Genomic DNA, 20,294 nt, shown 5'->3' with positions numbered 1-20,294 from the left:
CACCCAGCACGGGGTCCGGAGCGGACTCTGACAGCTGTCGTAGAACCCCTCAGGTCCCACAGGAATCCTCCATTCTTCCTGATTGGGGCCCCGACCCCTCCTAGTATTTGAGATCTGAAGAGATCTTTGTGTTCCCCGCGGTTCAGGGTGCCGGGCTGTGCGCTAAACGTGCTGTGTCCTTCCACCAGGAGCAGCTGCCTGCACTTCTCCTTCCTGAGTCTGGATAAACACAGAGAGTGGCTGGAGTACTTGCTCGAGTTTGCGCAGGACGCAGCCCCGATCCCCAACCAGTACGACAAGCATTTCATGGAGCGCGACTACACGGGTTACGTGCTGGCTCTGAACGGCCACAAGAAGTACTTCTGCCTCTTCAAGCCCCAGAAAGCAGTGGAAGAGGAGGAGGCCATGGGGTCCTGCAGCGACCTTGACTCTTCCCTCCACCTGGGAGAATCTCGAGGGAAATCTTCCTGTGGCCTTGGACCCAGGCCCATCAAAGGGAAATTGAGCAAGTTGTCCTTATGGATGGAGCGCCTGCTTGAAGGCTCCTTACAGAGGTTTTATATCCCATCGTGGCCTGAGCTAGACTGAGGGAGCTCAAGAGAGACTTTAACTCTTCAGGCTTTTTAATAGGCCCTTGGGAACAGGTCTTTTCAGGACTCCACCTATCACCACGGACAGAGAATAGATTCTAGATTATTCTTCCAGAACAATGGCTAGAAGAATCTTTCCTTTGTCCTGTTCTAACCTAGGAGTGAAAAAACACCTCAACTTGAATTCCCTAGATCAAAATATTTTGCTTTGGGTTTTTTTCCCCTTCATTTGAATGCCGCACTATTTAAAGTAGACTGCTCATCCCCTCTTCCTTTGTCATCCCTGTCCTGTGCTCACACCGCCCTCCCCTGTCCTGTCTCTGTGCTCGGGGAGAAGCACAGGGCTCCAGGCAGCAGCAGCGCCTGATGGAACCCCTCCAGCCTGGAGCGCTGGTCGGGTCCCCACCCCCACCCCCGCTGTGCTTCCGCCCCGGCGCATGCTGGTATCGGTGGGACCGACAGCCCACACAGCAGCTTCTAGGCCCTGCATCCTGAAAGAGGCCTGGTTCCAAGCAATCTCACATTTGGTCCTTTTTCCGGTAGTCAGTGGCTAAAAGTGTATTTGGGGGGTATCCCCCTGCAGCAGCTTGTCAGCCACGGTTTTACAAGGCTAGGGGCAATTGGGGGTCCTGCATGTGAGTTTGGTTTTCTTCCTGAGACAGGAGAAGGGAGGGCTGAGCAGTGACAGAAGTGACCCCTTGGGGTGTCCCCATCGGCCGCCTCCCCGGCACTCAGCGTAGCCAGGGAGGGATCCGCATGGCAAGAAATACTGTAATGACTTTGAGCCATTTACGTGTCTGTCTCACAAGCCTTTCTGCCTCTGTCAGTTTTAGGGTATGAATCTTAGGAGCCATAATTTGTAGTCTCGTTCTCTGGACGTAGAGATAAGCTGCTCTAAGCCAGTAGATGTTAAACTCAAGACACCTACCTTATGCCCGCCTGACAGGCGTCAGGCTCCAGGAACCTCTTCCCTCCGAGGGTGTCTCTTTAGTAAAATACCAGACATGTCTTTGTATCAAGGAACTTAAAGATTTCTCAACAATGTATTTTGAACACTGTTACCCCCAAAGTCCTGTAACTTTGAGCCCTCTTTTGTGACAAGTAAGCAAAGACTTGTTCTAGAATCCTGTTTGGCAAAAGGCTTCCTTTGAGTTTCTGGCCTATATTGTGGTTTCTCAGTTGCTTTCGCTCTTAACTCACAACTGCTTCACCGGTAACAGGGTGCGCCCTCCCGCCAGCACCCCGGCTTCCAGAGCCCCAATGTGCCGTGGACCACACCCGCCAGTTAGAGAGTTTGCATTTTGGGGGGTGTGGGGTGCCAAAACCACCAGTGGAGTTTGAACAGCCTTAGAGAGCGACCAGTTCAGATGTCAAAGCAAATTGCCCTTTTGTAAAGCGAAGTGTCAGAATCAGTGATGGAACGTTGACTCAGTTAGTATTTCTTTAATCATCAGTGCTAATTTAAACTAAGCCATTTAGATCCTTAATAGTTCAAACACTGAGCTACAGTAGCAAGTAATAAATTATTGAAGCCCAGGAATTCCTGTCGTTTCCATGGAGTCTATAGCTTTATTTTAAAAAAAAAGAAAAAGAAAAAAAATCACTGCCAGGCTTTCCCCGCCCTCCCAGATGCTTACTCTGGTCGCTGTGTCTCCTGGCACCTGGCCCAGGCAGGCATGATGAAGGGATTCATTTGGTTCCTTGATGCACCAGCCTCAAAATATTTTCTGGGTCTTTTAGGGCCAAGTCGCTGGTGTGAGTTGTGTTCTGGTTCAGTGGTGGGTTTTTAATTTCTGGTACCAATGGGAGGGATCCATGACCTTAATTTCTGAAAACCAAAATCTCCCCAGATTTGTTCCTTTTTAAAATGTTTCTCATTAAAATAAAAAGCACCTTTAGACAGAAAGCTGCACCCTCCATTTGTATGAAGAAAGGAAAGTGAGAATAGAGAGGATTAAAAATATTCGTGAATTTTGCAGTCCAAAAATTATCTCACAGGTCTGTTTGGGGTTGGAAGACACGTCCCCTGAGAGGATGCTAGGAAGGTTCTACTTTAAAGTGAATTTTGCCCTTGACCACCCAAGCCTTTCCTCATGAATGTTTCCATGAATCTTTTTACTTCTGTGTCAAATGTATGAGCCATTGACATGCTCAGCCAATGCCACCATTTCTCCTTCTCTCATGTGTAATCACACAGACGTAATTTTGGTTTTAAGTTCATTTCTTGGTCTTTGAATATCTTGAGACTGACAATTCATTGTTTTATTTTTAGAAGTAGGCTTTTCTGGTTGATATCACCTATGTATCATGTTTGGCAGCTGGGGGTGAAAACGGACCTAAAACAAGTCTTTGTAGAATATACACCTACTTAACAAATTTTTTTTATCATTCAGGTGCAGGTGGCATAATTTGTCTAAGAGATTGTCAGCTCTGAGTTAGCAGCATTTCAGTGAACAGGACTGCCCTGACTCCTGCTGGGCACCACGGTTTCTCTCTCTCTCTCTCTGCCATCACTTACTGACCATGAAAATTTGGTCGTAGTTTTCAAATCAATAGGTTGATTTCCTCCTCACTCAGTACATGAACGCTTTCCTGATTTAAAAAGAAATGAAATGTGAATTTTTTTTAAGTGATTTGCTCTGTTTGGGAAAAAGATTAGAAGCAAACAAACTTTTTTCCTAAGTAAAATTCTTTAAAAGCTGATGCAGAATATCTTTGCAGATGAAATATCGCTCCCGTCCAAATGCCTGACCTTAACCCTTGAGAACAAAGGCAGTGTGGCAGCTGCTGAATCTGTCTGTTCCGTTTGTCAAGGAGAAGGATGGAACTTCAGAGACCGATCTGAAAAGAAGGTGAATATTTTGCACTTTTGATACTCTTAGGAACAAATAACTTATTTGGCAAATGGTGTCTTTTTTTATGTTGTTTTTGTTTTGTATTGTGAACAGGCACTGAAGCTGATGTTATTTTTGTTTTGAGAATATTACAGACTGGAAAACAGAAATAAACTATTTTAATGTGTGATGATTATGTGTCGCTCTTGCATTGGGAGACGATGATCTGCTCGCGGACACATTACCGACACAAACCGAATTTGCGCGTAACTCAACCCACGCGTGAATCTTCGCAGCCAATTTTGGGAGTTACTGTCACGGCGCATCAGCTCCAAGAGTAGATAACGCAAAACTGAGGCAGGGAGAGTGTTAAGGAAATGTCCCCGAGGGCTCTCTGGACGCCACCCGATGTCTGGCTGAAAAGACATTCGGTGCATCCCATGGGCTTTTGAGCAGGAAGTTTCTTTATTAGGATCTGCATGTTACTTTCATTCAAACTTCTTGTTTATGTTCATGGTGGTCCTAAAACCCAGATACAGCCCTAAGTCCCTCAGGAGGACCACCGTGTAAGGGAAGAAACTGGAGAAATACAGGGTTGTATACAGTAATATGTCATAGGGCATTTTTTATTTCATTTATGCAATTTTTAGATCATCTTGAACCAGAGGCTCCTTGGCTCCCTTTTCCCCTTACTCCTCCAACATCTTTCATCAAAACAGTACAGTGCTTCTCTAGTTTTAGTTGTTCAAACTCCACAGAAATATTAGCTGTTGGATGAGGCCTTTACTGAATGCCCTGATCTTATAACCTCCAGGGACAAAGGTTTTTTTTTTTTTAAGATTTTTATTTCTTTATTTGACAGACAAAGATCACAAGTAGGCAGAGAGGCAGGAAGGGGTGGGGAAGCAGGCTCCCCGCTGAGCAGGAGCCCGATGCGGGACTTGATCCCAGGACCCTGAGACCATGACCCCAGCCAAAGGCAGAGGCTTTAACCCACTGAGCCACCCAGGCGCCCCAGGGACAAAGTTCTAGTGGTATGGACTCTCCAGTACTCAGATCCCTTGCGCATAAATTCTTAAGAACTGTCATCAGCACAACCGTTATATCTTGAGGAGCACAAGGTTCAGACGACTGTCACTTTGGGGAGAGCACACAGCATCTCAAAGAGCAGGTTAGCGGCCACCAGGGCCGTGTTGCCTACAAAGAGACAGAACTGAAGGTGAACATGAGGCAGGCCGCTCCCAAGGCCAAAACTCTCGGTACTCAACCCTTTTCCCTTTGCGCTGCCTTTCCAGATTCGCCCCCTCTTCCACCCTCTTCTCCGGGCTGCCCAGCCACCCTGTGGACACGCTTTCCCTGGTACTCGGCTCCATCAAGCATCATTCAGAAAGAGCCTTCTGAAATTTACACGGTTCGTTGTTTACCCTGAGAACAGAATCCCGCCACCGCCTCCCTCCAGCCCCCACCCCACCCCGCCGCCCAAGGAGAACCTGTAATAATGGTGTCTATCGTATTTATCACCTACCCTCTGAGGCTAACAAGCCTGAGTCTGGAAGCTTCTCTAAGTCAAAATTATTGGAATGGCATCTGCTTCAAATTTCTCTCCTAAGCCACCCAACCTCCCACTTCTTTAATATTAATAAATATTACTTATGCCTCGACAATTCGCTTCTCAATGAACTATCAAAGAAAGGTAGAACGGTGCTACCCTATTAATAAACTATCGGCTGGTTTCTTTCTCTTCTGCTGTCCGGGCCAGTAATAGCCACCTCCCCGGGGATTTGTTAATTAGCTCGTGTTTGTAGGGTGTGCAGTAATAGGTTTATTTTCTTCGTTGCAAAACATACTCAGCAGGTCCCCAAATTACACAAAAGGGCCCATCCATCTTCTACTTATCAAGCACATTAATATCATTTAAACCAGCAGCTGCCTACAGATCACAGTATTCTCGCTTACTCACCAAAAGGATCATAGGGTGGCGAAACTTCCACAAGATCACAACCCACCACGTTCAGGCCTTGACAACCCCGGATGATCTCCAGCGCCTGTCCCAAGACCAAGCCTGAGTTGTCCACAGCAGTAACCGCTCACAACGAAAAGCAACCACAGAGCTCCCAGTGCCTCTCTCCCAACGCACGCCCACCCTTTGACTTGGAACTATCTCTTTCTCACAATAAGCATCTATCGATGGCCAGGCACACTGCTGGGCATCACAGAGACACAAATGACCAAGACACAGCCCCCGCTCCCAAGGGGTCCACTGTGGGACAGAATACACACAAGCAGACCAATCACTTCAATGTCATGCATTAAAGGCTTCAAGAAAAGCCAGTGTAGGGACCCCTGGCAGGCTGAGTCAGTAGAGCGTGTAACCCTTGATCTTAGGGTTGAGAGTTCGAGCCCCGTATTAGGCGTAGAGATTACTTTAAAAAATTAAATTGTAAAAAAAAAAAAAAGGCAAGCATAGGAAAGTGTAACACGAAACAGCCCCAAACGCTGGGGTAAGGCATCCCCAGCAGTGGAAGCACTTAGCGCAAGGAATTGGCCAAGCAGCTAGGTAGGAGCAGTGCAGCCCAGACTGAGAGACATATGCAAAGACATGGAGATGGAAAGAAATACCAGTAGTTAGATGCAGCCAGCAGACAGGATAAGTGAGGGCAATGGTGGGAAGAGGTCGCTTTGTCTAAAAGAGTTTCCGTTCTGCCGGTGAAAAGCCCAGAATGAGAAGCTGAGGAATGAGGGTTGAGTTTTAGAAATCTCTGAGGGGAACTGATGGAGAATGGCTTTGAGAGGTAGTTGCTCACAGGCCCCCCTTTCTTAGAGGAGATAAGGTCATGGCTCAGGTGTGAGCGGTCTTCCCTCAGGAGCCCAGATATCTACGAATGCCTCCTCTTTATGTCAGGCACCGTTCTAGACTCTAAGGACAGGGGAGCACATGCAGCAAGAGCCTGATCCTCCTGGAGCTCACCTTCGAATTAAAACCACACTCCGACTCTGCCTCCATTTCCTGACACTCAGCCCACCTTCAGAGAGCTTTATTTGAGTGTTTCTAAAAGGTCTGAGCATCCATGGTAGGCGGTTAATCCCACTGTGAGCACTTCTTAAATGGAACCCCAGAAAGAGAAACTTAGCGTTTTTAAGCGGGGATACTGGCATATGTCCCCCCGAGCCAACCATACGTGGATCAGAGGCAGAAGGCTCAAGGAACAGACTATCCAATCCCAGAGAGGAAAGGAAGGCCCTTGCCAAAGTCGGTCCACTCCTCACTCAACAAGAGGGTCCAACTTTCAAGCAGCCCTGAGAACAAATGTCTAACCCCTCAGCTTTTAAAATCCTGTCCTGATCCCGAAGACTCACCCACCGAAAGTCCCAGGGAAGTGGGGAGTTAAGAACCCTCCCCCCCAGACACTGTTCCTGATGGAAGAAGCTGCTTACCTGACTCGGGGTGAGACCGGCAATCTCAGGGGTGCCTGTCCCTGGGGCATAGGCAGGGTCCAAGCTGTCAATGTCAAAGCTGATATAGATGGGTTTGCCTCCCATCTGCTGCCTCACCTCCCCCATCAGAGGAACCAGGGACTTCATCCAACAGTCTTCGGCCGGGACCACCCGGAAGCCCTGAGGAAGTCAAGAGCAGGACGTCAAGCCTCCCGCATGGCGTCATTTACTGAGCATTTCATATGTGCCAGCCCCACACGAAGCGCTTCTTACACACGACATCAGACCCCCAGTCTTCACGAAGAGGGAACTGCCATCTCCACTTTACTGGTGAGGAAGGGAGGAGCGACGCCCCTGAGGAAGCAGGAAGTAAGTCATAGCTGACCTGGGGAGATGGGATCACAGAGAGGCTGGGCTAGAGCTTGAGTGAGGGAGGAACTTAGCACCCCCTCAAGGGCTCGGTCCAGGAAAAGGGCCCTTTCACGCTCTAAAAGCAGGTGACTTGGGTCTTTCCTGTTGGCCTCTTGTCATTCGTGTTTACCTCTGGCCAGTGCGGGGGGAGGATGAGAACTAGAAAGATGGCCCCTGGCCTTGGGTTCGGACCTCCTCTGCTCTCTCTGAAGCCAGCCACAGTGCCGAGGTTGGTGTGTTTCTGCTCCTCTCCCCACCCCGGCAATGAGAGGCCCCCTGTGCCTCATGCACTCACATCCTCTCTCCTCTCTGTTCCACGTGCCCCTCTTGGTGCAAACTCGGCCTTCCTTCCTGTTTTTCTGAACTGGGTTATTAAAACCCCTGTGCAATCCAGAGCCACCACCAAATGGGCACCACAGAGCAATGTGCTCTGCAGGCTGGGGGCAGAGGAAGGGGCATTTGGTTTGTCACCTGGCTCCGGCTGTATCTGTAAGGATCCAAGGTCATGGCGGAGCCCCGGATGCCGATCTGTACCACGCGCTTACAGTCCAGGAGACCCTCGTCCACGCAGCGGCGGAAGGGCGACCCGTGATAGAGCTTCTCTCCGAGGGCCGTGTCAGCCGTGTCCATGTGAGCATCCACGTGCAGCAGCCCCACGGGGCCATGCCTGATGACAACAGGCAGCTCAGAGGCCAGGCCTCCTTCTGGGGCTAGAGCACCGCCCCCCTCCAGGCTCCCCACACTTCCACACTTGACCTTTCATAGCCACAGGCGACCTGGCATCAATGACCAGCCTTGCAGCTGGTTCCTGTCTTTAAATCACTTAGCGGCTCAGAATAATCAGCTCAGAGAAGTCCGGCAGAAGACAGACACATACACTGCTTTAGCTGTAACCAACTACCTACCTATCACCCAGAATATTCTTCACTTAGAGCCAGAGAGGCCCAGACGGATAAGAATGAAGGATGGAGGCTCAGGTGAGCTTGGCAGAGCTCATCAGAGCCACCCTTTCTCCAACCTTGGCACCAAGAAGCAGCTTCAACCCAACCCTCTCTCCATCATCTCCAACAGCCCCGCCAGCCACCGGAAAGCAACATACAACCTGAATCAATGCCAGGCAACCAGAGCTTCCAGAAAAGACTTGCACCCGCCCACCACCGACGAAGATGCTACCCACATATCCTTCCCGTGTATGAATTCTGGAGCTGCGCCGCTTTGGCCCTTCTGCCTCTTTTTCAAACTAATTAACCCAAGTTAGTTCGTCCCTGGTAGACCTGCAGGACCGGAAAATCCATTTTCTCATTCTCTGGGGAAGGGGCCCTCTCAGGGCCTCTCCTCAAAAAGCAATACCCCTGTGTATTGGGCCTTGAAGCCAAACAGAAAGTGAAGTTAACAGGGTTTGTGGATTTCACGAGGGGCCCATCTTCCAAAGACAGAGACACACGCTGAGCACGCGCACCAGAGCAGATCTAGGGCAAGCAAGGGTAGCCACAAGTGTTAATAAGAAATTGTCTTGGCTCCCAGCTGGTGACTGACAGAGACACGGGGAGCTCGACCTTCATTTTGATCCACAGAAGCAACTCAGTCGGGAATTTCCCATCACCCCAAATAACCTGAGCCAGCAGAGGTCACGTGATACCATCTAGCGGCAAAACACTCATTCCCCAGCTCCTGAATCTCGAAACCCTTGTGCGCGCCCAGACGCTCAGGACTTACTTTTTTGCCATCGCTTGCAGAATCGGATATGTGATTGTGTGATCTCCACCTGCAAAGAGGAAGAAGAAAACATCTGGAACGTGGGTAAGAGGAGAGGACCATGTATTACTGACAGCAGTCTTCCGTTTGCCCAGTTGTGCCACTCTTTTGATTAGACCAAAGAGCTATAACCTCAGCTAATGTGAGATCTTATTCAGCTGTGGGAAGATGGCCACTGGATGTTTGGGATTACATAGTCCTTTAAAAGAGGAAACGGAGAGCCTGGGTGGCTCAGTCCGTTAGACGTCTGCCTTCTGCTCCGTTCATGATCCCAGGGTCCTGGGATCGAGCCCCATGCTGGGCTCCCTTTTCAGGGGGGAGCCTGCTTCTCCCTCTCCCTCTGCCTGCCGCTCTGCTTACTTGTGCTCTCTCTCTCTGTGTGTCAAATAAATAAACAAAATCTTTAAAATTAAATTAATTAATTAATTAAAAAAATAAAATAAGGGGCACCTGGGCGGTTCAGTTGTTAAGCATCTGCCTTCGGCTCAGGTCATGATCCCAGGGTCCTGGGATCGAGCCCCGTATTGGGCTCCCTGCTTGGCGGGAAGCCTGCTTCTCCCTCTCCCACTCCCCCTGCATGTGTTCCCTGTCTCGCTGTGTCTCTGGCAAATAAATAAAAATCTTTTAAATAAATAAATAGAATAAAAGAGGAAACAGATGAAAGCATACAGGTACGATGTCTGGAACAGGTCTGTCCAATAGAACTCTGCAGCGATGGGCATGTTCTCCGTCTGCACTGGACACTGGACATGACGGTCACTAACCACAAGGGCCTACTGGAATACAGCTCATGCCAGAAGGATCCGCATTTCCTATTTTATCTCATTATAATCAACTGTAACTTGAATAACCATCTGTGGCTAGTGGTTGCTGTACAGGACAGCTCAGGCCTAGAAAAGCATCACCGTGGACCACTACTAATAACAACAATAGCTAACATTTATTGAAGCTTAAAATACGCCAGTCATGATGCCAGACACGTTGTAGGCACTTTCACTATACGCCCCTCGTGCTAAACAATGAGGAGATGCTGGTAATGTTATATTCCCGTTTTACAAGTGAGGAAATGAAGCATAAATAGCCCATGAGAGGTGAGCTGAGATTTTCAAACCGAGCCATCCAGAAACCGCACTCCGCACCACCAGGTTCTGCAGGCTCAGCCCTCTCGTCGGGCAAAAATACATTTGGAGATTTAGAAAAAGGCCTGTGTCATTTAACTACTTGTGAACTGGAGGAGAAAGAAATGTAAGTGGGAGCAGAGGGAAAGATGCTCTATAGGCTGACAGAGACCCTGATGAGAAAGAAAAACCCCCCAGCAGCATTCTCTCAAATAAAGTCATTAAAAGTATGTCCCTGAGGGGCACCAGGGTGGCTCAGTCATTAAGCAGCTGCCTTCAGCTCAGGTCGAGATCCCAGGGTCCTGGGATGGAGCCCCACATCAGGCTCCCTGCTCAGAGGGATGCCTGCTTCTCCCTCTCCCACTCCCCCTGCTTGTGGTCCCTCTCTCACTGTCTCTGTCTGTCTCTGCCAAATAAATAAATAAAATCTTTAAAAAAAAAAAAAAAAAGTATGTCCCTGAGAGGGGCCTGGGGTGGCTCCGTTGGGTCGGCGCCCGCTCCTGATTTCAGCTCAGGTTGCAATCTCAGGGCTGTGCCCTGAGTGGGGTCTGTGCTCAGTGTAGAGCCCACCGAAGAGTCTCTCTTGTTCCCCTCTGCCCCTTCCACCCCTACCCCTGCGCAGGGGCGTGCACACTCTATTGTGCTCTCCTCTCTCTTTCAAAGAAAGAAGGAAAGAGAGAGAGAAAGAAAGGAAGAAAGAAAAAGAAAGGAAAAAGAAAAGCATGTCCTTGAAATGGTTAAAAAAGCCACAGCTGAGTGAGGTTCTGTTGTGAGCCTTCCCGAGGCCTGGAATCATGGGTAGGACAAAGCTGAGGTGGGGAGAGGAACTTGCTGGGATGCAAAATTTAAGGGACACCAAAAAACTGAGTCATTAAGATAAATGCTATTTTGATGTAATTTTTTTGATGTAACTATTTTGATTTTTATAAATCAAGGTCAAGGCCAAAAAAAAAATCTAGGATAAGAAATATTTTTTAGATTTAGTTATTTATTTGAGAGAGAGCACAGATGGAGAAGGGAAGGAGCAGAGGAAGAGGGACAAGCAGACTTTGCACTGAGCCCAGAGCCAGACACGGGGCTCAGTCCCAGGACCCTGAGATCATGACTTGAACAGAAACCGAGAGTTGGACGCCCAACCGACTGAGCCACCCAGGTGCCCCTCCATGTTACATTTTTAAGGGGCGCCTGAGTGGCTCAGTGGGTTAAGGCCTCTGCCTTCGGCTCAGGTCATGACCTCAGGGTCCTGAGATTGAGCCCCGAATCAGGCTCTCTGCTCAGCAGGGAGCCTGCTTCCCTCCCACCCCTCTCTCTGCCTGCCTCTCTGCCTACTTGTGATCTCTCTCTCTCTCTGTCAAATTAAAAAAAAGAAAATCTTAAAAGAAATAAAATAAAAAAATTTTTTAAAAGACAGGATCAGGGGCGCCTGGGTGGCTCAGTGGGTTAAGCCACTGCCTTCGGCTCAGGTCATGATCCCAGGTCCTGGGTTCGAGCCCCACATCGGGCTTTCTGCTCAGCGGGGAGCCTGCTTCCTCCTCTCTCTCTGCCTGCCTCTCTGCTTACTTGTGATTTCTCTCTGTCAAATAAATAAATAAAATCTTTAACAAAAAAAAAAAAAAAAAAAAGACAGGATCAGTAACAGTGCTATTCCGAACCATATTGGAGCCTCAAAAGGGTGAAGTCGATCATATCTATTGTTGACTTTTTGCCAAGCCCCCAAGGTGAATGCCTCACTTGCCTCACCCTAGTCCATCCCTGTCAGTCATGAGTCCAAAAATGTAAACGGCCTCTCCCCAGGGGTTAAAACACATGAATCAAAAACATTCTCTTTCTGGGGCGCCTGGGTGGCTCAGTGGGTTAAAGCCTCTGCCTTCGGCTCAGGTCATGATCCCAGGGTCCTGGGATGGAGCCCCGCATCGGGCTCTCTGGTCAGTGGCAAGCCTGCTTCCCCCCACCCCCAGCCCCCCGCCTGCCTCTCTGCCTGCTTGTGATCTCTGTCTGTCAAATAAATAAATAAATAAAATCTTTAAAAAAAAAAGAAAATTAAAAAACAAAAAAACATTCTCTTTCCAGCTGTCTCCATGTTCACAGTGGCTTCCCCTGAAGGAGCAGCTACACCCAAGCCTGAGATAAATGAACTCCCAGCCCAGAGAGCTGCACTTGTCCCCACAGATGCCATTACCCAAGGTCAGGGGAATACAGCCAGCTGTTACAATTTTCTCATAGGCCTCTCGAATTAAACGGCAGCTATCCTGAAGGTTGTAAAGATTGACGTTCACGTCGCCTAGGTCTGCAACCATGAGGGACTGGAAGGGGAGGGCCCCCGTGCTAGGGTTGACTGTCCGAAGCATCACCGATTCTTCCCGGATCCGCCGGGGTCCAAATCTGGAGAAGGAAAAATCATCCTGTGAACCACCCCAGAAAGGTCAGAGGTCCTGCCTCCGCCAGGATTTCTTAACCTCTACACTGCTGACATTTGGGGCTGCATGAGTCTTTGGTGTGGGGGGGGGGGGGGCAACCAATCCTTGTAGGATGTCTCCCCTGATCTGTAACCCACTAGATGCCAGTAGCAAGTGGGATAATCAAAAAGGCCTCCCGACACTACCAAATGTCCCCTGGTTGAGAACCACTGATCCAGGCTATATACTCTTTTTTTTTAAGATTTTATTTATTTGACAGAGAGAAGCACCAAGAGAGCGAACACAAGCAGAGGAAGTGGGAAGAGAAAAGTGGGCTTCCCGCTGAGCAGGGAGCCCAATGCGGGACTCAATCTCAGGACCCTGGGATCATGACCTGAGCCTAAGGTAGATGCTTAAGGACTGAGCCACTCAGGCGCCCCCCAGGCTGCATACTTGAAGACATCAAAGGCACGAATTTAGGGACCCACCCATCAACAATTTACTAAATGACATTAGATAATTTCTTAATCTCCATGAGCCTCAATTTCCTAATCTGTAAAATCATGTACTGTGTTGTTGGAGGAATGGAGCAAGGTCATCTCTGCAAAGGGCCTTGCATTTAGGAGACATTTAATAAATGGCAGCATCCATGTTCGCGGTAAGGGGGCGAGCTGAGCAGAAATTAGCTGATGCTCACTCACTAGGAAAACAGACTTTACTTTCACTGCCTCCATCTTAGAAAAAATGCCTCGGGGTTCCTGGCTGGCTCAATTGATGGAGGTAGAGGGTGGGACTCTTGATCTCGGGGTTTCAAATTCCAGCCACACACTGTGTATAGAAATTAAAAATAATAAAATGAGGGGCACCTGGGTGGCTCAGTGGGTTAAGCCTCTGCCTTCAGCTCAGGTCATGATCTCAGGGTCCTGGGATCGAGCCCCGCATCCAACTACCTGCTCAGGAGAGAGCCTGCTTCCCCCCTCTCTCTCTGCTTACTTGTGATCTCTGTCAAATAAATAAAATCTTTTAAAATAATAAAATGGAAAAAAAATTTCATAGTAAAATGTTTTTTGTTTTTTTTTTTAAATCCTTGTATTTGAGCAATTCTTGATCAGGTGACATCTAGAGGTTTGGGGAAGGGACATTCAGTTTCCCTTCTTCTCAGAAATAATGTCCCCTGCCTCCCCCCCACCCCAACCCCCAGCCCCACAGCCACCCAGCAAGGCTCAGGAATCAGTGTGTGGAGAAGGCTCCGGTCACCAACAGATGACACCCGTGACCAGCCCTCACCATTGCTCGATGCGAGAGGAGGGAAATCAACGGTCTTTCTAACAACGATTGGGAGCTTCCCGGAGCGAGCACCAGCTTCCAACCCCACCCTGGGTGAGAGGAGGCGCCCGTCCCTTTGTCTTGCGCGCCCAGTGGCCATCGGGAGGTCCAGCCACCTGTCCCCTAATCCTTCGGACCTCACCTCGCCCCGGGCCGGTTGGAGGTCCCAATGTCCAGCGGCACCCCGACGAAGGCGGCGTCCAGCCCCTCGGGAGAGGCCTGCACCGGCAGCCGCATCATGGAGCAGACGCCCACCGTCCGGGCCACGAACTCGGAGCTAGGGGGCTGGTTTCGGGGCGCATCGGAAGACCGGCTGCTGGAGCTGCGGCCCGGGTGGCAGAGCCCCACGGCAGGATGCGCGCCCCCGCCGACCCCCAGACCCCGGGCGCCCCGGGACGCAATCCACCGAAGCATACCGCCTGCCGGGTCCGCACAGCGCCAGGCCCGCGGGCTGTGCCGGCGCCGAGCAGCGCGCGCTCAATGAGCGGGCGGCCTGGGGAACTGGGCGGGCGAGGGGCCGCTCTCTCCCCGCCCCCTCTCTGGACTCTGGCCTCTGGCTCGCTCGGTAAACAAAGCCAGGCAGGGGCCTCCCCACTCCCGGCCAGGGCACCGCCCCGGTGTCTGTGCCCCCCACCCCAAAACTGGCCCTTGGTCCCTGCTTCTCCCTATCAGAGTAATGTTTTTAAAAGTGAAAAGATTTAAAGGAAAAAAAAAAAAAAACTTTTTTCTAAAGAAGAGAAATAGGCGATGCACTTTTTAAAAGATTTATTTATTTATTTATTTTTAAGATTTATTTATTTTAGAAAGAGTTAGAAAGAGCGAGGGCGCCAACGAGGGAGGAGGGACAGAAGGAGAGAGAAGCGGGCTCTGCATTGAGCCCGGAACCCATAGCGGGGATCCTTCTCACGACCCTGAGAACGTAACAGGACCTGAGCTGAAATCAAGAGTAGGAGACTTAAGGGACTGAGCCACCAGGCACCCCTGGAAATGCATTTTTTAAAAATAATTTATTAAGAAATGTTGGGTAAGGGGCGCCTGGGTGGCTCAGTGGGTTAAGCCGCTGCCTTCGGCTCGGGTCATGATCTCAGGGTCCTGGGATCGAGCCCCGCATTGGGCTCTCTGCTCAGCGGGGAGCCTGCTTCCTCCTCTCTCTCTCTGCCTGCCTCTCTGCCTACTTGTGATCTCTCTCTCTCTCTGTCAAATAAATAAATAAAATCTTTAAAAAAAAAAAAAAAGAAAGAAATGTTGGGTAAGATTCTTAGGAAGTGGAGTCTTTCTAAATAATCTTCTTGGATTTAGAGACACACACACAGCCCCCCCCCCTCCCCCAGTGAAGGTCACACTACCGGGAAGTCCCTAATCTGCAATCCTCTTTATTTCTAAGAGGAAAGGGGGAGAAACCACCAGCAAAAGGAAAAAGTGATTTGTAATGAAGTCACGTGAGCCAGGCAGTGGAACTACACATTTTCAATCTCTGGAAGCTGAGATGGAATGGAAAAGGCCTGCGTTGGCTTTAAATTGCAAACTTCATACCCAAGTCATACCTTAAACCCCGCACCACCTACGGCCTCCACTCTGCAGGCTGGGGGCAAAGTCTTCTAAGAGCCAGTGTTGAAAGAGCCTGAAAAGTATTTTCCAGGAAAAAAAGAAGCAACAATCCCTTAACAGCCCTAGGGGCAGATTCTATCACCATTTCTTTCATCTGGTTTGTCCTGGATGTATCATTTTCTCACCCCTGGTTTATTCTTTCATTCTTCTCACAAATATTTGAGTGCCTTCTGCATGCCAGACTGTGTGATGATAACACCAACCCGGTCCCATCTTTCGCTACTGCTGAACTCGTCCTTCCTTTAAACCTCCCATCAGGTGTGCCCTCCTGCTCTCCGAATGGCTCCGTCTCTGAGGGCGGTCTCTTTCAATATCAAGGTGACATTTTTGACCTGGACGCAGGTAATTCACAGACCAAATCCCAGCCACAGGCTCCAGTTGCCTTCTTTTTGTCCTTTTTTTTTTTTTTTTAAAGATTTTATTTATTTATTTATTTGACAGAGAGACAGACAGCGAGAGATGGAACACAAGCGCAGGCAGAGGGAGAGGGAGAAGCAAGCTTCCCACTGAGCAGGGAGCCCAATGCAGGGCTCAATCCCAGGACCCTGGGATCACGACCTGAGCTGAAGGCAGCCACTTAACAACTGAGCCACCCAGGCGCCCCCCCCAGGTGCCCATTTTCTAACTCCCCACCCAGATGCTCTGACAGCAGCTCAAGTGGCCTGTGGCTCAGCAGGCGAAGTTCCACCTCCTTCTGTTGATCCTGCTATCTGTGCCATCCTTTAGTGAGTCCCCGTGGTTTCCTGCAGGCAAGCCCCCCACTCGCTCTCTCTACTGTTGCTGTGGTCCCAGCCTCCCACCTCTACCTTTCCACCTGGTGTCTCCACTCTCCCATCAGACCGATAATGCTTCCTGAAGCCAATCCACGTTTCTTTTTTTTTTTTTTTAAGATTTTATTTATTTATTTGACAGAGAGAAATCACAAGTAGGCAGAGAGGCAGGCAGAGAGAGAGGAGGAAGCAGGCTCCCTGCTGAGCAGAAAGCCCGATGTGGGGCTCGAACCCAGGACCTGGGATCATGACCTGAGCCGAAGGCAGCAGCTCAACCCACTGAGCCACCCAGGCGCCCCCCAATCCACGTTTCTAATCCGGCTTCCCATCATACCTTTGCGTGTGATTGTCCCTTGAGCCATCGTTCACCTTACACAGCCCTCACTTTCTTGCCTCCAGTCCTTTGCTCACACCATCTCCTTGCCTGGAATGTTCTCTCTCCCATGACCCCCACCTCCACCTTCCCCATGTTCTGCTGAAGCCCAGGTTCAAACTGCTCTCTCTGGAACTCTTAAAACTTAAAATTCTCACTGTTTTCATTGGGGAACAAGTAGAGGAATTGGGATCAGAATAAAAGTTAAATCCTAGCTCCACCCTCCGTGTATCTCAATGACGTATAACAGGAGAAAACCGCTGTGGGTTTGGGGCAACAGCTCAAAGTGGCTCCCCACCCAGCACAATGTCTCTTTGATGTTTCATGCCTGACTTGCAAATTTGTGACATTTCATTCTGTTTCATAACACACATTTATATTAGTATAAAAACATTTGATCTTGTTTACCAGTTTGCTCCCTTCTCCAATTTTTTTTTACGATTTTTATTTATTTATTTATTTGACAGACAGAGATCACAAGTAGGCAGAGAGGCAGGCGGGGTGGGGGGGAAGCAGGCTCCCTGCTGAGCATTGACGACCGCCCCCCCCATGCAGGCCTCAATCCCAGGACCCTGGGATCATGACCTGAGCAGAAGGCAGAGGCTTTTTAACCCACTGAGGCACCCAGGTGTCCCTGCTTCCCCCAAATTTTTAAGTGAAGCTGTCACTCCAATAACTGACATTATTGAAACCGGCACACCCATGTGTACATCCCCGAGGTATCGGGTCAGGAAAGCATGAACTTAGCATGTCAACCTGAGCAATTCACCCTTCTGAACCCATTTCCTATTCTGCCAAATGGAATGATAAACCTTTCTGATTGTTCTGATCAGGATTGAACGAGGTCCACCGTGAAGAGCTCTGTGAAACCAACAGTTGGTAAATACCAGGTCGTGTCGTCATTGTATGTTTTATTTTTTTCTACTGTTGAGTTTCCTAACTAGTGGTCATAGGGCACTAATGTTTGTAGGGGTTATGGGCAGGTGGGAAGGAGGTGTACATAACATAAAGATCCCATGGTCCTTGTGGCCACCAGCAAGGCCAGTCACCTCTGGGTACATGCAGGCCACGCAGAGCCCCTCAGAGTCTGACGTCCTGCTCTGTGACCCCCGCAAGGAGGCAGCAGGATCAGCAGCATTTGCAGCTTGCCGGGCATTACCTGGGCATCGACTTCCGAGGCCAGCTGCAGAGTGCACTGCTGTCCGTTGCAGAGGAGGGTTCATGGCCCCGCTAGAGGAGTTGGGTGTTAGGGACCCAAGGAGGACGAGCAGCAATGCTGGGTGGTTTGGGCCAGAGCAGCCCCAGACAGCTGACCCAGATCCGTCTTTACTTAACATCAGATCTCTGTCCAGTTTGGGCTGTTGTCCAAAAAGGGTCCAAGCTAACTTCGGAGCGACTGCTTGAACAATGCTGATGGCGGGGTGGTATTAAAAATATTTAACCTCTGAGATGGCACAGGCATCGACCAATCAGAACAGAGGCCAGCTAGCCACAATAACACATGCCAGCTCATACCAGGTGGATATTTTAAGTATTTGTTCTGAAGGAATGTGCTTTAAATCAGAGCTGTCATTCGTTTGAAATGCTTGCCTGGAAAGCATTTGATTGGATTAAAAACTGGTTGTTATTGCGAGAAATTTCAATCGTACAACTGTTAATGAAAGAAAAATAAGACACTTCTATAAATCTAAATTTTGTAAACATTTAATATTAAAATTTTAAATTTTTATTACTTACTTGAGTTTCCAATTGTTCATGGCTATCAAGAACTTGAAGAGATCCTTCTTTTTTTTTTTTAAGATTTATTTATTGGGGCGGCTGTGTGGCTCAGTCAGTTAAGTGTCTGCCCGCGGCTCAGGTTATGATCCCAGGGTCCTGGGATCGAGCCCCATGTCAAGCTCCCTACTCAGTGGGGAGTCTGCTTCTCCCTCTCCCTCTGTCCCCCAGCTCGTGCTCTCACTCACTCAAATAAATAAATAAAATCTTTAAAAATAAAAAAATAAAGATTTATTTATTTTTAGAGAGAGAGAGCACACGAGTGAGGGGAGGGGCAGAAGGAGACCGAGAGACTCTCAAGGAGACTCCCCGCCAGCGCCAGGCCAGCACAGGGCTCAATCTCATGACCCCAAGATCATGACCCAAGCAGAAATCAAGAGTTGGATGTTTTACTGACTGAGCCCTGCAGGGGCCCCTTGAAGGGATCCTTCTTTTTTTCTTTTTTTTTTTTTTTTTTTTTTTATTTCTTTGACAGGCAGAGATCACAAGTAGGTGGAGAGGCAGGCAGAGAGAGAGGAGGAAGCAGACTCCCTGCGGAGCAAAGAGCCAGATGCGGGGCTCGATTCCAGGACCCTGGGATCATGACCTGAGCTGAAGGCAGAGGCTTTAACCCGCTGAGCCACCCAGGTGCCCCTGAAGGGATCCATCTTGAAAAGTCTTGGTAGTTATTGCATCTAGCCAATTCAAACATAAAACCTGATCTAAAAAGTCACATTCACAGAGAGAGCTAAAATTTGAAAATATTTTATTTGGAAATTTTATGTCAGTTCAATATTTAATGCTAATACTTTCATTTTATTTTCCAAATCATAATTACATAATATATAAAATATATATATATATATATGTATATATGTGTGTGTGTATATATATATATATATATATATTTTTTTTTTTTTTACCAAATCCCATACAGATCCCTAAATCCACTCCCCACCATCAACATTTACCTCAATGCGACATACAAATTGTACAATTTTTCTGTGTGTGCCCTGACAGGAAGAAGATTCCAAAACACCATTCTAGTAAACTCTAAGTTCCAACATGAGCTTCGTCCTTTTGGCCAGCCTCTAATCGCCGTGCCTCAGAAAACAAGTAACAGGATACATGTTTGGTGGATGAGTGAATGGATCTTCTGGAAGCTGTAGAGGGCAGCTCTAGGCTGATTGCTGTTTCAGCCAAAAACTGCGACAGCCAGAGAACATGGGAAGACATTGTGTACGTTTCAGCTGTCTGCATGGATTCCCTTTGGCCTAAAGAACGGTATAAGGGTTCCACAGAAGGAGTCAACAAACTGGTCTGTGCTTGCAGATGCTTAGAAATGATCCTGCCTCAACTCCAGCCTCCCCGAGACACCTGGCCGGGGGCTTTCGGGGACACTCTACTCACTGTCACACAGTTACACTGTTACACTTCCTTGTCCCCTGGCTTTAAAGAAAAATAGATCTTTTTTAGCAGGTTCAGAATACTTTCTCCCAAGTTTGTCAGACTCCCCACTCTTTATTTTACCTACAAAGTTATACACTCAACAATGGTTCTGAGAATACTTCACACACTCACATGGAGTTACTCCCATTAATGGCATCATTTTCTTTTGAAATTGTTTATTTATTTATTTGACAGAGAGAGAGAGAGAGTACAAGCAGGGGGAGAAGCAGGTAGAGGAAGAGGGAGAAGCAGGCTCCCCACCTAGCAGGGAACCTGATGCAGGACAAGGCCTCAGGACCCTGGGATCATAACCCAAGCCAAAGGCAGACGCTTAACTGACTGAGCCACCCAGGCGCCCCATGGCATCATTTTTGAACCTCGAAAATATGTACTATTTGAACATGAGATTGTTGTTTGATGGTCTATTCGCCTGTTGGACGGACATCTGGAGCCTGATTGATCGGACCACTTTTA

The 20,294-nt window shown here is 48.7% G+C and overlaps 2 protein-coding genes across 4 annotated transcripts in view; one reads left to right on the top strand and one right to left on the bottom strand.

The window, feature by feature from the left end:
• DNAJC16 (DnaJ heat shock protein family (Hsp40) member C16) overlaps positions 1–3,620 on the top strand; it is a 41,942-nt gene extending 38,322 nt beyond the window's left edge. For all 3 annotated transcript variants that reach the window (XM_047726503.1, XM_047726502.1, XM_047726504.1), the window contains one exon: positions 189–3,620. In XM_047726503.1, the coding sequence (XP_047582459.1) occupies positions 189–588 (400 nt within the window). In that variant the 3' untranslated portion in view covers positions 589–3,620. The remainder of the gene's footprint in view (positions 1–188) is intronic.
• A 713-nt stretch (positions 3,621–4,333) lies between these two features.
• AGMAT (agmatinase) lies at positions 4,334–14,393 on the bottom strand. Its single transcript, XM_047726505.1, has 7 exons — positions 14,008–14,393; positions 12,323–12,525; positions 8,987–9,035; positions 7,742–7,937; positions 6,860–7,039; positions 5,385–5,469; positions 4,334–4,621 (listed from the first exon to the last, which is right to left on the bottom strand). Exons 1-7 carry the CDS (start codon positions 14,277–14,279, stop codon positions 4,548–4,550), a joined length of 1,059 nt encoding a protein of 352 aa, XP_047582461.1. The 5' UTR covers positions 14,280–14,393; the 3' UTR covers positions 4,334–4,547.
• Positions 14,394–20,294: the final 5,901 nt, after the last annotated feature.

Source organism: Lutra lutra, chromosome 4, assembly GCF_902655055.1.
Source record: "Lutra lutra chromosome 4, mLutLut1.2, whole genome shotgun sequence".
Classification (NCBI taxonomy): Eukaryota; Metazoa; Chordata; class Mammalia; order Carnivora; family Mustelidae; genus Lutra; species Lutra lutra.
Note: the sequence above shows the minus strand (reverse complement) of the source record. Positions and strands in the feature narration are given on the sequence as shown.

What these genes read in the sequence shown, in the direction of transcription:
- AGMAT (XM_047726505.1), bottom strand. Translation starts at nt 14,279, where the DNA reads ATGCTTCGGTGGATTGCGTCCCGGGGCGCCCGGGGTCTGGGGGTCGGC. An exon ending in TCCAACCGGCCCGGGGCGAG is followed by an intron (nt 12,526 to 14,007) that starts GTGAGGTCCGAA and finishes TTCCTTCTCCAG; the next exon opens with ATTTGGACCCCGGCGGATCC. An exon ending in CTGCAAGCGATGGCAAAAAA is followed by an intron (nt 7,938 to 8,986) that starts GTAAGTCCTGAG and finishes TGTTGTCATCAG; the next exon opens with GCATGGCCCCGTGGGGCTGC.